General features: G+C 53.0%; 1 protein-coding gene across 1 annotated transcript; it reads left to right on the top strand.

Annotated features, from left to right (window-relative positions):
- Positions 1 to 3,093: 3,093 nt before the first annotated feature.
- Positions 3,094 to 13,754, top strand: LOC108092319 (fatty acid synthase). The gene is given in 6 exon segments (XM_017191854.2): positions 3,094 to 3,642; positions 5,820 to 10,396; positions 10,398 to 12,554; positions 12,620 to 12,715; positions 12,776 to 12,919; positions 12,981 to 13,754. Coding segments are annotated over 6 exon segments (7,323 nt in total). The 5' UTR covers positions 3,094 to 3,407; the 3' UTR covers positions 13,095 to 13,754.
- Positions 13,755 to 14,587: the final 833 nt, after the last annotated feature.

The following is a 14,587-nucleotide window of genomic DNA, read 5'->3' as shown; positions in this document are numbered from 1 at the left end:
TGGAACTCGAGTGTTTAACAGTGGCTGTAACGGTTTCCCCAGGCAGTAAGGACCAACTGTAAAGGAACCTCCACCACACCCGCTCCACTCCACAAACTCGTAAAACAGCTGTCGAGGAATCGCCTGATTTCTAGGTATGTACAAAAAATGGCAGCCGCAGGAATAAAACAGCCGCCCTTAAAAGCTGTGTGTGTGTTTGTGAAAGAGAAAATGAAAACGAAATTTTCTGGATAAAAAAAGTGAACCGCTAAGAGAAAAGTACAGAAAAATAAAAGAAAAAGTGTGAAAAAAATATAAAAAAATGGTTAGATCAAGAGTTCCCAAGTGATCCCATAGTTTTATTCGCCAAGTCAGCTAAAAATACGAATTACTGAATCTCGCCTTTGCTCAGCTTGCACTTGGCTTTCAGTTCTCTTGACCTTTAGGACCCTTGGGTTTCGACCAGCCCGAAAGTGTTGTTTCATACGCCCCCAAAAACAGCAGTTCCTGCTTCGAGACGGCAAATTACAGCCTCTAATTGCAAAAGACTGAGACGGATAGGGTCAAAACCCCAGTCTCCCGTCTGGCAAGCCAAGGAGTGTTTTTTAAAGGGCTTCTCGATAGGGTTTCGCCCTCTAATTGTCACTGAGAAGCAGCAAAAGTTTGATTTGATTTGAGCAAACCAAAAATTAATAATGCAAGGGAACGTCGTGGCAAATATATTGATTGATATGGTGTTAAAGTTTTAATTGGCATGTTCTTATAAGCTATATAAACCCCGCTTGCATTTTTGAAATTGTTCTCAACTTATGAGTGCAATTTTCAAGTCACTAAACATTTTGAAATGATAAATTCAGCAAATTAGTGTAGGCCAAATAAAGCATTTCCTGGTTGCGTGTCCCAATTTCATTATTTTACAACCATGCTAACTAAACAACCATTAAGAAATTTCCTCGAAATTAAATTTTAAATTGCTCTTAATATGAAAGTATGGCAGTACGAACGTCATAAACCATTTATCTACAGCTACTGATGTAAACAAACACTTCAAACTTCTATATAAAATAAATGGCTGCGAAATATTAAAATAAAAGAAAACTAAAAATTCAGAACAAACTTTTGCCAAATTTCGCAACCTATTTTATTCTCAGAATCTGGTTATTTCCATTTAACAAATTCTTTAATAGCTGAAAGCTTGCTATCAGACACCGATCGCTTTGCATAAAAAGCAACTCACCCAAAGCACCCATAAAAACAAAAACACTCCTAGCAAAAACAAAAAACAAACAAAAGTCGTGCGATTGTGTGATTGGAAAATTTCGAGTGTCTGGCTAATCTTTATCGGCGAATAATGTCGCGCTTCCTGAAGAACACGCGTCCATCGGCGATCAAACATTTCCGATTCAGGTGCACGGTCGTATGAGTTGGCAGTGCCTTATCGCTCTTATCAGCGGTTTTGGAATCACCCCACAGTATTATCGCATCATCCATGAACTTGAAGCGTCACAAAAGTTTGGATATGGGTGGGGGAGTAGGGAACTGGGTACTTGAGGACCCAATCGATTACTGTGAAAATAGAACCGAGTGCATAAATAAACAGTGTGTTGAGTGCCCTGTGAAAATAAGGGAGGGGTATTGATGTTTGCCTCATTGTTTACCTATCCAATGACGCAACTTTTGCAATATGGCCTGATGATGGATTGGATCGACCGATATTGGGGGGTATCGATAAATCAATACCAGCCCCATTTAATTACTAGATTGCTAGACGAAGGTTTGGTCCGATTACATGTTAATCCAGAGACAGAGATCGAGCCTAGGAATAGGAATAGTCCCCGGGCAACCGAAACTATGAAAATAATACTTCAATGAACTTGAGAATCACGCCACCTTATCTCACCAAACAAATGGTACACGCGTCGTGCTCGTGTGTATGTATGTGTTTCGGTGGGGACTAATGGGGCTATACTATACATACATATGTACACATGTCTGCGGGCTGGCGTGCAAATTCGCCTCTCTCTTTTGCCCACATCCCACCTCCGATTACAATAGCAAAACATAAACATAGAATCCAGACGCTAGACCGTCTTGTCGAGCCAACGGCCTTTTGATAGATAGATAAGCTCGCTGAGTCGGCCGATTTTACCGGCAGTTCACAGGTACACATGGGGAAAAAATGGTTTGTTTTTTCTCTTTAATTTGGTGTGTACAATTCAATGAGGAATTTTTGAGTGTAAAATTTTACAAACAAATTTGTTTCTTATAAATAACAAATTCGTGAATCACATTTAAGATTTTCTAGAGTCACAAATGTGTTTTTGTTTTATAAAATGATTAACACTATGTCAGCACTTTTGATTTTATCGGCATAATAAAGTTTGTGCATATTAACTACCAAGCTTGCCGTCTTTTCACAGTGTATTGCTTTGTTGCTGACCGCTCTTGTTCTGGCTCTTCTTCTTCTAATGACGCTTTCGGCTTCCCTAGTTTTTTAGCTTTAACCGACTTCATCAACTTTACTCATTTCATTTCCCTTCTTTTGTTGAATCATTTCGCACATCGTACGAGTTTCTCGGCGAATAAGAAAGCAGCTTGCTTTTTAGTGAGAGTGAGTGTGTGCCTATGTTAACATTATCCATGTTGCACTGTTAACAATGCTGCCACAAGTTGCTGTTAACGGCGAGCGGTCTTCATTTGGTCACGGCTCAAAAGAAGAAAGCCGCCCATAACAAAAATTAAGTGCGCCGGCATAAAAGCTTCGCCGGCATCACATCACCTGATTTGCAATTTGTATACCAACTTTCCACCAGCTGAACGTTTGAGCAGAAAAAAATATACACCACCCGGCATCTCGCGCTCCAGAGAGCGAAAAGCTCTGCGATTGCGGGTGGAAAAAAGCTATATGTTAACTTAACAGCGGGGGCTGATTGAAAAGTTTTAAAATATGTTGTAAAAGATGTGTGTGAGAAAACTTATCTAGCAAATGCTCAAAAAATATTTACAAAAAAAGACATACAAAAAGAAAATTATTTTTAACTTTAATATATGTTATAATAATTATATATTATAATTAACCATAAATCGATGTATTTTTTTTTTAATTTGTACAGCCCCTAAAAATAAATCTGTTGCAAGCCGTGGACCAGCCGCATCCTGTTGCCTTCAAGCCCAACAATTGCAGCACCCATCCGCCCCACCATTCCCCCAGCACCCAGAACAACGGCAAGAGCGCTCGTGCTAACCGCCGTCGACGTCGCAGACGCAACAAGCAACAGCAGAATTCGCAGCAGCCTGACGCTTTCCGGGATCCGGACGCACAGCTAACACCGAGCACCTCCTCGTCCACCCCGCACTCGGCACCTAACGACCGACAGGACCACCTAGACGCGCACTTTCACTCCAACTCGCATTCCCAAATCGACAAGATGCCCGCCCGATTCGCCGAGGAAGTCATCACCGCTGAGCCCGCACAGCGTGCCGCCCCCCAATTGGACCTGGGTGGTGGTCACTACGTGCCCCGCCAGCAGCACCTCAACGACGAGATCGCCATCTCCGGGTTCTCCGGCCGTCTGCCGGAGAGCTCCACCATCGAGGAATTCAAGCAGAACCTCTTCGATGGCGTCGACATGGTCAACGACGATCCCCGCCGCTGGGAGCGAGGTGAGTTTGAATTCTTCTTGTGTTTTAGATTTAAGGGGGGTAGGTTTTAAAGGCTAAAAAAAAGGCATATATTCGTTTTTTTTTTGCGGCGAAATGAGTATTTTTATTTTGTTGAGCTTAATAACATGTTATTGTTCAACTTTTGAAGAGTATTAGAAAAAAAAAATTATTGAAAAATATTTTGAAATAAGCCGGTAAGCCCAAGGTAATCAGGAAATTTTTTTTAAATATTTTTTATACCCTTGCAGAAGAAAAGGTATTATAATTTCTGTCAGAAGTTTGCTACGCAGTAAGGAGACACCTCAGAACCCATAAAGTATACATATATGTTCTTGATCAGCATCACGATCAGAATCCAAATACGTCTGTCTGTCTGTTCGTCTGTCCTCCTGTTGGTTTCTATGTAAACTAGTCTCTCAGTTTTAAAGCTATCGTTGTTTTTGGAATATAGAGTTTTCTAAGCCTCATGCACGGAGAGTTTTTTGCCGAAGAGGCTTACCATTAATTGTACCATGAGCCGATCTGGTCAGTCGTTCCCGAATCTCAAGGCGTGTGGTTGTCAAAAATGAGCGGAAGAATTGCCAAAGATTCTGAAAGTGGTGGAGATAAGGAGCAAACGAGTGATAAGGAAAAAGCTTTATCAAAAAGAAAAATTGAGTCCGAATCTTGTGAAGGTGTTCCGGAAACAAAGCGGCGCGAAATCACAGTCAAAAACGCTTCGGTTCCGAAAATACCCGAAATCTTTTTACTGAACACCTACTGCTGGGAAAGAGTTTTATCATATTTGAGCGTGGGTGACCAACTGAGTCTGGCTGCATCAAGTCCGCATCTTAAATCACTTTTTGAAACTTTATGTCGGAAATACAAACGAATTACGGAAAGAGTCACTTTGCATTTAACCGAAATCGAGCTCTGTCAATTGCTGGAAATCGTAAATGAGAATGTGATTAGCTATGAGACATGGCGGAGTCCTTTTTTGCCTTTGCGGCATTTGCGGACCTTTTGTCCACGTTTGCAACACTTGCAAATGACTATTGAACGGCCGAGATGGTATCATCTGTTGCAGTTGAAGAGTCTTACATCCCTGAATGTCGCTCTTAAATTCTCGAGTGCAGAGAAGATCAGGAATTTTGTTCTTAGCCTAGTGGAACTGCCTTGCCTCCGGAAACTGAACATTGAGACAACAAACTATAGTGGAGATGGTCTGCATGTGCTGGAGAATTTAGAAACCCTCGTGATTCGTACTTCTCCAGGAATAAATGCCGAGTATTTGGCCACGGCCTGCCTGAAAATGAAACAGCTCCGCCACCTAGATATTGATCAATTGATTGATACACCCACCGCGGAACACTTTAGGGTAATTGTGGAAAACTGTCGCTACCTAGAGTGTTTATTCTTGGCCAAAATAGATATGCCTGAAAATTTGCCCTACGAAATCGTGTGTCAGTTGCCCAAATTGAAGCACTTGCAAATTTGTCACTCTGGCTTTCTGAGGGAAGGTTTCATCGAGGGACTAATCCACAAAAAGGGCACTCCGCTGGAAAGCCTCTTTTTGTCGGAAAGCTTCTTGTATGCCGAAAAGGTGGAGCAACTCGGCGAGATTTCCTCGCTAAGGGAACTTTCCATCCGCTGCTATAGTGTTCCCTTGAGTGGCCTGCTTAAACTAAGAAACTTGGAAATTCTCAACCTAATTACCAATGAAATTACGAACCACCAACTGTTGACGATCCTCGAAGGCTGCCCGCTAATCAGAGTGGTCGGTCTGCATGCTGATAAATTGATCAACTCAGATTTTGTTCGAGATGCAACTCGATTGTTTGGATGCCGAAAAATCGAAATCGGTCTATTTGGTCGATTTCTTACTTTCAACTTAATAGAAACTTTAAATGAAAATAGGTTTATTAAATTCAATTGGTATTCAATACTAAGGCCTATCTTGATTAAAAATTAATTGAGCATTACTTATTGAGTAGCTTTGAAGTTATTTCTAAGAAATCAGCAAAAAGCCAAATAAATCCCCATTATTAAACGACACAATATTTACGACTTTTACTTTAAACGCCTAGAAAACACACAGAAATCTTTTTTGTATTTGCAAATGCCCGAAACTGGAAAAAACTTTTCCTGAATACCTGCGTATTTATGTATAAACTAATCTGTAATACTCCCAACGCCAGGTCTCTACGGACTGCCGGACAGGATTGGCAAGATCAAGGAGGCCGATCTGGAGAACTTCGACCAGCAGTTCTTCGGCGTGCACCAAAAGCAGGCTGAGTGCATGGACCCCCTGCTGCGCATGCTGCTCGAGCTGACCCACGAGGCGATCATCGACGCCGGTCTGAACCCCACCGACCTGCGTGGATCCCGCACTGGTGTCTACATTGGAGTGTCCAACTCGGAGACGGAGCAACACTGGTGCAGCGATCCGGACCGCGTTAACGGCTATGGCTTGACGGGATGTGCTCGTGCCATGTTCGCCAACCGCATCTCCTTCACCTTCGACTTCAAGGGACCCAGCTACAGCATCGACACCGCGTGCTCCAGCTCCCTGTACGCCTTGGAGCAGGCCTTCTCCGACATGCGCGAGGGAAAGGTCGACAACGCCCTGGTCGCCGGAGCGGGCCTGATCCTCAAGCCCACCATGTCGCTGCAGTTCAAGCGACTGAACATGCTGAGTCCGGACGGCAGCTGCAAGGCCTTCGATGAGTCCGGCAACGGATACGTGCGCTCCGACGGCTGCGTGGTGCTCCTGCTGCAGCGCACCTCGGCCGCCCGGCGCGTGTACGCCTCCATCCTGAACGTGCGCACCAACACGGACGGCTTCAAGGAGCAGGGCATCACGTACCCCATCGGCAAGATGCAGAACCGCCTGATCCGCGAGACCTACGAGGAGATCGGCCTCAACCCCGCCGACGTGGTCTACGTGGAGGCCCACGGCACCGGCACCAAGGTGGGCGATCCCCAGGAGGTCAACTCCATCACGGACTTCTTCTGCAAGAACCGCACCAGCCCGCTGCTGATCGGCTCGGTCAAGTCCAACATGGGACACTCGGAGCCCGCCTCGGGCGTCTGCTCGGTGGCCAAGATCCTGATCGCCATGGAGGAGGGCGTGATCCCCGGCAACCTGCACTACAACAAGCCCAACCCGGACCTCTACGGCCTGGTCGATGGCCGCCTCAAGGTGGTGGACAAGAACCTGCCCTGGAACGGCGGCATCATCGGCCTGAACTCCTTCGGCTTCGGAGGAGCCAACGCCCACGTGATCCTCAAGTCGAACCCCAAGCCCAAGGCGCTGACGCCCAAGGACGGCGCCGCCAAGGTGGTGCTCGCCTCCGGCCGCACCTTCGAGGCCGTGGAGCAGCTGCTCGAGTCGGCCGCCACGCACGCCGAGGACGACGAGTACCTGCAGCTGATCAACGACATCCACTCGAAGCCCATTGCGAACCACTTCTTCCGCGGCTTCGGCGTGGTCAGCAGCAAGGGCACCCACCAGCGCGAGGTGATCGAGTGCTCGGAGGAGAAGCGCCCGGTGTGGTACATCTACTCCGGCATGGGCAGCCAGTGGGCCAGCATGGCCAAGGACCTGATGCAGATCGAGGCCTTCGCCAAGAGCATCCAGCGCTGCGCCGACGTGCTGAAGCCCGAGGGCGTCGACCTGATCGACGTGCTCACCCGCTCCACGGACAAGAGCTTCGAGAACATCCTCAACTCGTTCATCTCGATCGCCGCCATGCAGGTGGCCCTCACCGACCTGCTCAGCTCGCTGGGCATCCACCCCGACGGCATCGTGGGCCACTCGGTGGGCGAGCTGGGCTGCGCCTACGCCGACGGCTGCTTCACCCCCGAGCAGACCGTGCTGGCCGCCTACTGGCGCGGCAAGAGCATCCTGGACACCCAGCTGGCCAAGGGCAAGATGGCCGCCGTGGGCCTCAGCTGGGAGGAGGCGCACAGCCGCGTGCCGGCCGACTGCTTCCCGGTGTGCCACAACAGCGAGGACAACTGCACCATCTCCGGACCCGAGGCCTCCATCGAGGCGCTGGTCGCCAAGCTGAACGCCGAGGGCGTCTTCGCCAAGGCGGTCAACTCCTCCGGCTACGCCTTCCACAGCAAGTACATCGCCGAGGCGGGGCCAAAGCTGCGCAAGAGCCTGGAGAAGATCATCCCGAACGCCAAGAACCGCACCTCCCGCTGGATCAGCACCAGCATCCCGGAGTCCGCCTGGAACACCCCGGTGGCCAAGCAGTCCTCGGCCGCCTACCACGTGAACAACCTCCTGTCGCCGGTGCTCTTCCACGAGGCCCTCCAGCACGTGCCCAAGAACGCCATCTCCGTGGAGATCGCGCCCCACGGCCTGCTGCAGGCCATCCTTAAGCGCGCCCTCGGCCCGGACGCCACCAACCTGAGCCTGGTGAAGCGCGGCCACGAGAACAACGTCGAGTTCCTGCTGACCAACGTGGGTAAGCTGTACGCCGCCGGCGCCCAGCCGCAGGTCCTGAACCTGGTGCGTCCCATCAGCTACCCGGTGGGTCGCGGCACCCCCATGCTGAACTCCAAGGTGGGCTGGGACCACACCCAGAAGTGGCTGGTGGCCAAGTTCGGCAAGGAGACCTCCTCCGGCGAGACCATCGTGGAGGTGGACCTCTCCAAGGAGGAGGACGCCTTCCTCGCCGGCCACACCATCGACGGCAGGATCCTGTTCCCGGCCACCGGCTACATGACCCTCGCCTGGCAGACCTTCGCCAAGATGCAGGGCAGCGAGTTCCACAAGACGCCCGTCGTGATGGAGAACCTGGTCTTCCACCGGGCCACCATCCTGAACAAGAACGCCGTGGTGAAGTTCGGCATCAACTTCTTCGACGGCACCGGCGCCTTCGAGATCTGCGAGAGCGGCAGCCTGGCCGTTTCCGGCAAGATCACCATTCCCGAGTCCATCGACAATGAGGAGCTGCCTCTGGAGGCGCAGACGCCCAGCGCCGTGGCCAAGGAGCTGGTCACCAACGACGTGTACAAGGAGCTGCGCCTGCGCGGCTACGACTACGCCGGAATCTTCCGCGGCATCGTGCGCTCCGACACGGTGGCCTCCACGGGCCAGCTGCAGTGGGTGGACAACTGGATCAGCTTCATGGACACCATGCTGCAGTTCAGCATCCTGAGCAAGAACCTGCGTGAGCTCTACCTGCCCACCCGCATCGAGCGCGCGGTGATCAATCCCGCCAAGCACTTCGAGCTGCTGGCCGCCCTCTCCAAGGAGCAGCAGCTGGAGACCGGGGTGCCCGTGCAGTGGTACAGCGACATCAACGTGATCAAGAGCGGCGGCGTGGAGCTGCGCGGCCTGAAGGCCAATCTCGCCCAGCGTCGTCCCGGCACCCAGGCGCCTCCCACCCTGGAGCGCTACCAGTTCGTGCCGAACCTCAACAGCACCGATCTGCACGAGAACTCGGAGAAGGCGCGCCTGCACGCCCTGGACGTGGCCATCCAGGTGATCATCGAGAACTCCAGCGGCGCCGTAAAGCTGAAGGGCGTGGAGCTGGCCAACGGACGCAACCCCGACGTGCTGGTGGCCAACCGCCTGCTGCAGATCATCGAGGGCGAGCCCGTTCTCACCGGGGATGTGGCCGTGGCCACGTCGAATGGCAACGAGGAGACCATCGCCGCCGCTCTCGGGGATTCGGGAGTGCGCGTCCTGACCAAGGACGTGCTGAAGGAGCCGGTTGAGCAGAACTGTCACTTCGTCTTCGGCATCGATGTGCTCTCCCGTCCGGACACGAAGACCTTGGAGAACTCCGTGGCCAGCCTCAAGGAGGCTGGCTTCCTGATCCTCGAGGAGACCCTGGCCACCTACACCAAGACTGGACGCGCTCTCCTCGCCAAGTTCGGCTTCGTGGCCGTGCAAGAGCAGAGCCTGGGAGCCACTCGCGTCCTGGTGCTCGCCCGCAAGGCGGTGGACCTGAAGAGCCGCAAGTCCGTGGTGGTCGTGGCCACCGAGCAGAACTTCAACTGGGTGGACGACCTGAAGGCCGCCCTGGCCACCGCCAACACGGAGGAGCAGTACGTGTACGTGGTCTGCCAGGGAGAGGAGCTCTTCGGCGCCGTGGGCCTGATGACCTGCATCAAGAACGAGAACGGCGGCAAGCTGGCCCGCCTGGTCTTCGTGCAGGACGCCAAGGCCGAGAAGTTCTCGCTGACCTCCGCTCTGTACCGCCAGCAGCTGGAGAAGGACCTCATCTCGAACGTGCTCAAGAACGGAGCGTGGGGCACCTTCCGCCACCTGAAGCTGGAGACCCAGCAGGCCACCCTCCAGGTGGAGCACGCCTACGTGAACGCCCTGGTCAAGGGAGACCTCGCCTCGCTCAAGTGGATCGAGGCCGCCCAGGCGGACACCGCTGTCTCCGCGGACAAGAACCTGGAGACCTGCACCGTCTACTACGCGCCCATCAACTTCCGCGACGTGATGCTGACCTCCGGCAAGCTGGCCGCCGACGCCCTGCCCGGAGACCTGGCCGAGCAGGACTGCGTGCTCGGCCTGGAGTTCGCCGGACGGGACTCGCAGGGCCGCCGCGTGATGGCCATGGTGCCGGCCAAGTCGCTGGCCACCACCTGCGTGGCCAGCAAGCGCATGATGTGGCAGATCCCCGAGAAGTGGACCATGGAGGAGGCCTCCACGGTGCCGTGCGTCTACTCCACCGTCTACTACGCGTTGGTGGTGCGTGGCCAGATGAAGAAGGGCGAGAAGATCCTCATCCACGCCGGCTCCGGGGGGAGTGGGCCAGGCGGCCATCTCCGTGGCGCTCGCCCACGGACTGACCGTCTTCACCACGGTGGGCAGCAAGGAGAAGCGCGAGTTCCTGCTGAAGAGGTTCCCCAAGCTGCAGGAGCGCAACATCGGCAACTCCCGCGACACCTCCTTCGAGCAGCTGGTGCTGCGCGAGACCAAGGGACGCGGCGTGGACCTGGTGCTCAACTCGCTCTCCGAGGAGAAGCTGCAGGCCTCGATCCGCTGCCTGGGATTAAACGGCCGCTTCCTGGAGATCGGCAAGTTCGACCTGAGCAACAACAGCCCGCTGGGCATGTCGGTGTTCCTCAAGAACACCTCCTTCCACGGCATTTTGCTGGACAGCGTGATGGAGGGCGAGGAGGAGATGCAGAACCAGGTGGTCTCCCTGGTGGCCGAAGGCATCAAGAGCGGCGCCGTGGTGCCGCTGCCCACGTCCGTCTTCAACGACCAGCAGGTGGAGCAGGCCTTCCGCTTCATGGCCTCCGGCAAGCACATCGGCAAGGTGGTGATCAAGGTGCGCGACGAGGAGGCGGGCAAGAAGGCGCTGCAGCCCAAGGCGCGCCTGATCAACGCCATCCCGCGCACCTACATGCACCCGGAGAAGAGCTACATCCTGGTCGGTGGCCTGGGAGGCTTCGGCCTCGAGCTGACCAACTGGCTGGTGACCCGCGGAGCCCGCTTCATCGTGCTGACCTCGCGGTCGGGCGTGAAGACCGGCTACCAGGGCCTGATGATCCGCCGCTGGCAGGAGCGCGGCGTCAAGGTGGTGATCGATACCAGCGACGTGACCACCGCCGCCGGAGCCAAGAAGCTGCTGGAGAACAGCAACAAGCTGGCCCTGGTCGGAGGCATCTTTAACCTGGCCGCCGTGCTGCGGGACGCCCTCATCGAGGACCAGACCGCCAAGGACTTCAAGACGGTCGCCGATCCCAAGGTGACCGCTACTAAGCATCTGGACCAGTACTCGCGCGCCATCTGCACCGAGCTGGACTACTTCATCTGCTTCTCGAGTGTGTCCTGCGGCCGCGGCAACATCGGACAGACCAACTACGGCCTGGCCAACTCCGCGATGGAGCGCATCTGCGAGCAGCGGCAGGCGAGCGGCTTCCCGGGCACGGCCATCCAGTGGGGCGCCATCGGCGACACCGGCCTGGTGCTGGAGAACCTGGGCGACAACGACACCGTGATCGGAGGAACCCTGCCCCAGAGGATGCCCTCGTGCCTGCAGACCATCGACCTGTTCCTGCAGCAGCCGCACCCCGTCGTGGCCTCCATGGTGGTGGCCGAGAAGCGCAAGTCCGACCAGTCGGCCGGCGTCAGCCTGATCGCCACCATCGCCAACATCCTGGGCCTGCGGGACACCAAGAACATCCAGGACGGCGCCTCGCTGGCCGATCTCGGCATGGACTCGCTGATGAGCGCGGAGATCAAGCAGACGCTGGAGCGCAACTTCGACATTGTGCTGTCCGCCGCCGAGATCCGTCAGCTCACCTTCGGAGCACTGAAGGCCATGGACGGTGGCGCCGAGGCCAAGCCAGCTGCGGCTGCTCCCGCCGCGGCGGCAGGCACTGCTGCTGCCGAGTCCGCCATCACTTCGGGTGCATCCTCGCGCACTGCCAGTCCGCTGGGCGATGGCACCCAGGTGGTGTTCACCACCTCGCTGATTCCCACCGAGGCGATCGTCCGCCTGGAGACCAAGGCGCCTGCGAGCAGCAAGCAGAGCCCGATCTTCTTCATCGCCCCCATCGAAGGCTTCGCCTCCGCGCTGGAGCCGCTGGCCAAGCGACTGGAGGTGCCCGCCTACGGACTGCAGTTCACGGAGGACGTGCCCTCCGACTCCCTGGAGGCGGCGGCCAAGTTCTTCATCAAGCAGCTGCGCACCGTGCAGCCAAAGGGGCCGTACAAGCTGGCCGGCTACTCCTTCGGCTGCCTGCTCACCTACGTGATGGCCGGCATCCTGGAGCAGAGCAACGAGGTGGCCAACGTGATCATGCTGGACGGAGCGCCGACCTACGTGAACTGGTACACCAGCAGCTTCAAGCAGCGCTACACGGACGGAAGCAACGCCGACAACGACAACCAGAGCTACGGCCTGGCCTACTTCGGCATTGTCCTGGCCAACATTGACTACAAGGCGGTAAGTGTGAAGGATTTACTTGCTGGTGTAATGTAAATTCCTAATCCCGAATTCACTATCCACAGCTGGTGCGACTGCTACTGGTGATCCCCACTTGGGAGGAGAAACTCGAGAGGTTCGCCGAGCTGATGAGCAATGAGATCACACAGCCCGTGGAAACGGTAAGAGCGAAGAGTAACCTATGGATAACTTAAGTACTTACCAAATGTCTTAACTTGCAGATCAAAAAATCCGCCACTCTGTTCTACAAGAAACTGGAGCTGGCCGATGGCTACCTGCCCACTCTGAAGCTGAAGTCGAGCGTGACCCTGGTCAAGCCCACAGACAACTCTGCCAAGCTGGACGAGGACTACCGCCTCAAGGAGGTGGGTTAACCAGCTCTGGAAGTGAACCAACCAAATGCTAAATATTCCCTTTCCTTTGTAGGTCTGCACAAAGCCCGTGGAGGTTCACACCGTTGAGGGCAACCACCGCACCTTCCTCATCGAGGATCAGTCCCTGAAGACCATCCAGAGCATACTGAAGCGTCTGTTCAACTAGGCTAGGAGCGGATTAGCATAGGAGTTGTGGATGATCATCACCCCTCACCGCCACCTTCAGCCACATCCAATACTCGGAACACACATCGACACACCCAGTTAGCCAGTTAGCATACTTAGTGAAAGAATTTACGTTGTTGAGCCGCAAGGAATCGCTCGCTCTACCCCAGTTACGCACAGCTAGAAGAGATAGGATCGGATTGGAGTGGATCGATCGCCTGGGATCTGCCTAACTGCCGTCTTGCAGCGCCGTAGACTTTGGTCCAAAATTTAGCCTACGGCCGCTACGATTCCGGGCAGTTGAAAGGATCCAGGATGCGAGTCGCCCAACCCTTCACACTTAACGCTTTGTGCACCGTACAGTTCAGTAGTTCAGTACAGTACCCGACATTCCTTGAGCGCTAGACGGCACTAGACGTCCCAACTTACCAAATATATCTTTTATGCTCTATCTATTACGTAATACGTATGTCGCACACCCTAGTTTAATTGCCTAGTTGTAAGCCTACAGTCTGTAGTCGCGCATGTAATGAATTTCATTCCTCGAACTAACCCAAGAAAAGAAACTGCTAAATTTGTTATCTCTCTTGATGTATAAAATAATCGCAAACGATCACTCATGAATATTGTGGATATTAAATTACACCATACTAAAAAATAATCAAGAAAAATTATGTTTAATTTCTAGTCAAGATCATGTAGCTGAAAATGAGTTGTTATTGTTTTCATACATTTTTTTTGCATGGTGCCAGCGAAAACCAGCCAATTTGCTGCCGTACCGATTTCAGACACCAGGCAAACATAACCGCTTAGCAGGTGTAAATCGATCAGCTGATCAGTCTAAACTAAGCTTCTTTAGTGTTGAGCGCGTGAAACGTTTTTCTTGTAACACCAACAACAACCACATGGAAAATGATTAATTACTCGTGCGCGGCGTGCCACTTTCGTGACACGCACAAAGAATCAACGTGGTTTCGCATCTCTGGTCGGATGTTTACTTTGAAGCAACGGTATCTTCCAGCGAGTTGGCTTTCTGATTGGTTGGAGCAGGGAGGGGAAACGTGCCAAGGACAGCTGTTTCAGACAAGAACCGTTATTTAAGTACATTAAAAATTACCACCTGCAACCTGCTATGCGTTATGTTGGCCTGGTGAATTGCAAACACCAGGCCACCAGAACCGCTAAGAAGGTGCAAAACGATCAGCTGATCAACGCTTGGTGCTGCTTTAAAGTAACGGTAGCTTCCAGCGAGATGGCTTTCTGATTGGTTGGAGCAGGGAGGGGAAACGTGCCAAGGACAGCTGTTTCAGACAAGAACCGTTATTTAAGTACATTTAAAATTACCACCTGCAACCTGCTATGCGTTATGTTGGCCTGGTGTCTCAAATCGATTTGGGAAGCAAAATCGACTGTTTTAGGACGCCAAATACCAGGAAAACATAAAATCGGAGTAGGTCGATGCGCACCAGCGCTCTTGTGTGTGAAAACAACAAC

This window comes from Drosophila ficusphila, unplaced genomic scaffold, assembly GCF_018152265.1.
Source record: "Drosophila ficusphila isolate 14025-0441.05 unplaced genomic scaffold, ASM1815226v1 contig_412, whole genome shotgun sequence".
Taxonomy (NCBI): Eukaryota; Metazoa; Arthropoda; class Insecta; order Diptera; family Drosophilidae; genus Drosophila; species Drosophila ficusphila.
Note: the sequence above shows the minus strand (reverse complement) of the source record. Positions and strands in the feature narration are given on the sequence as shown.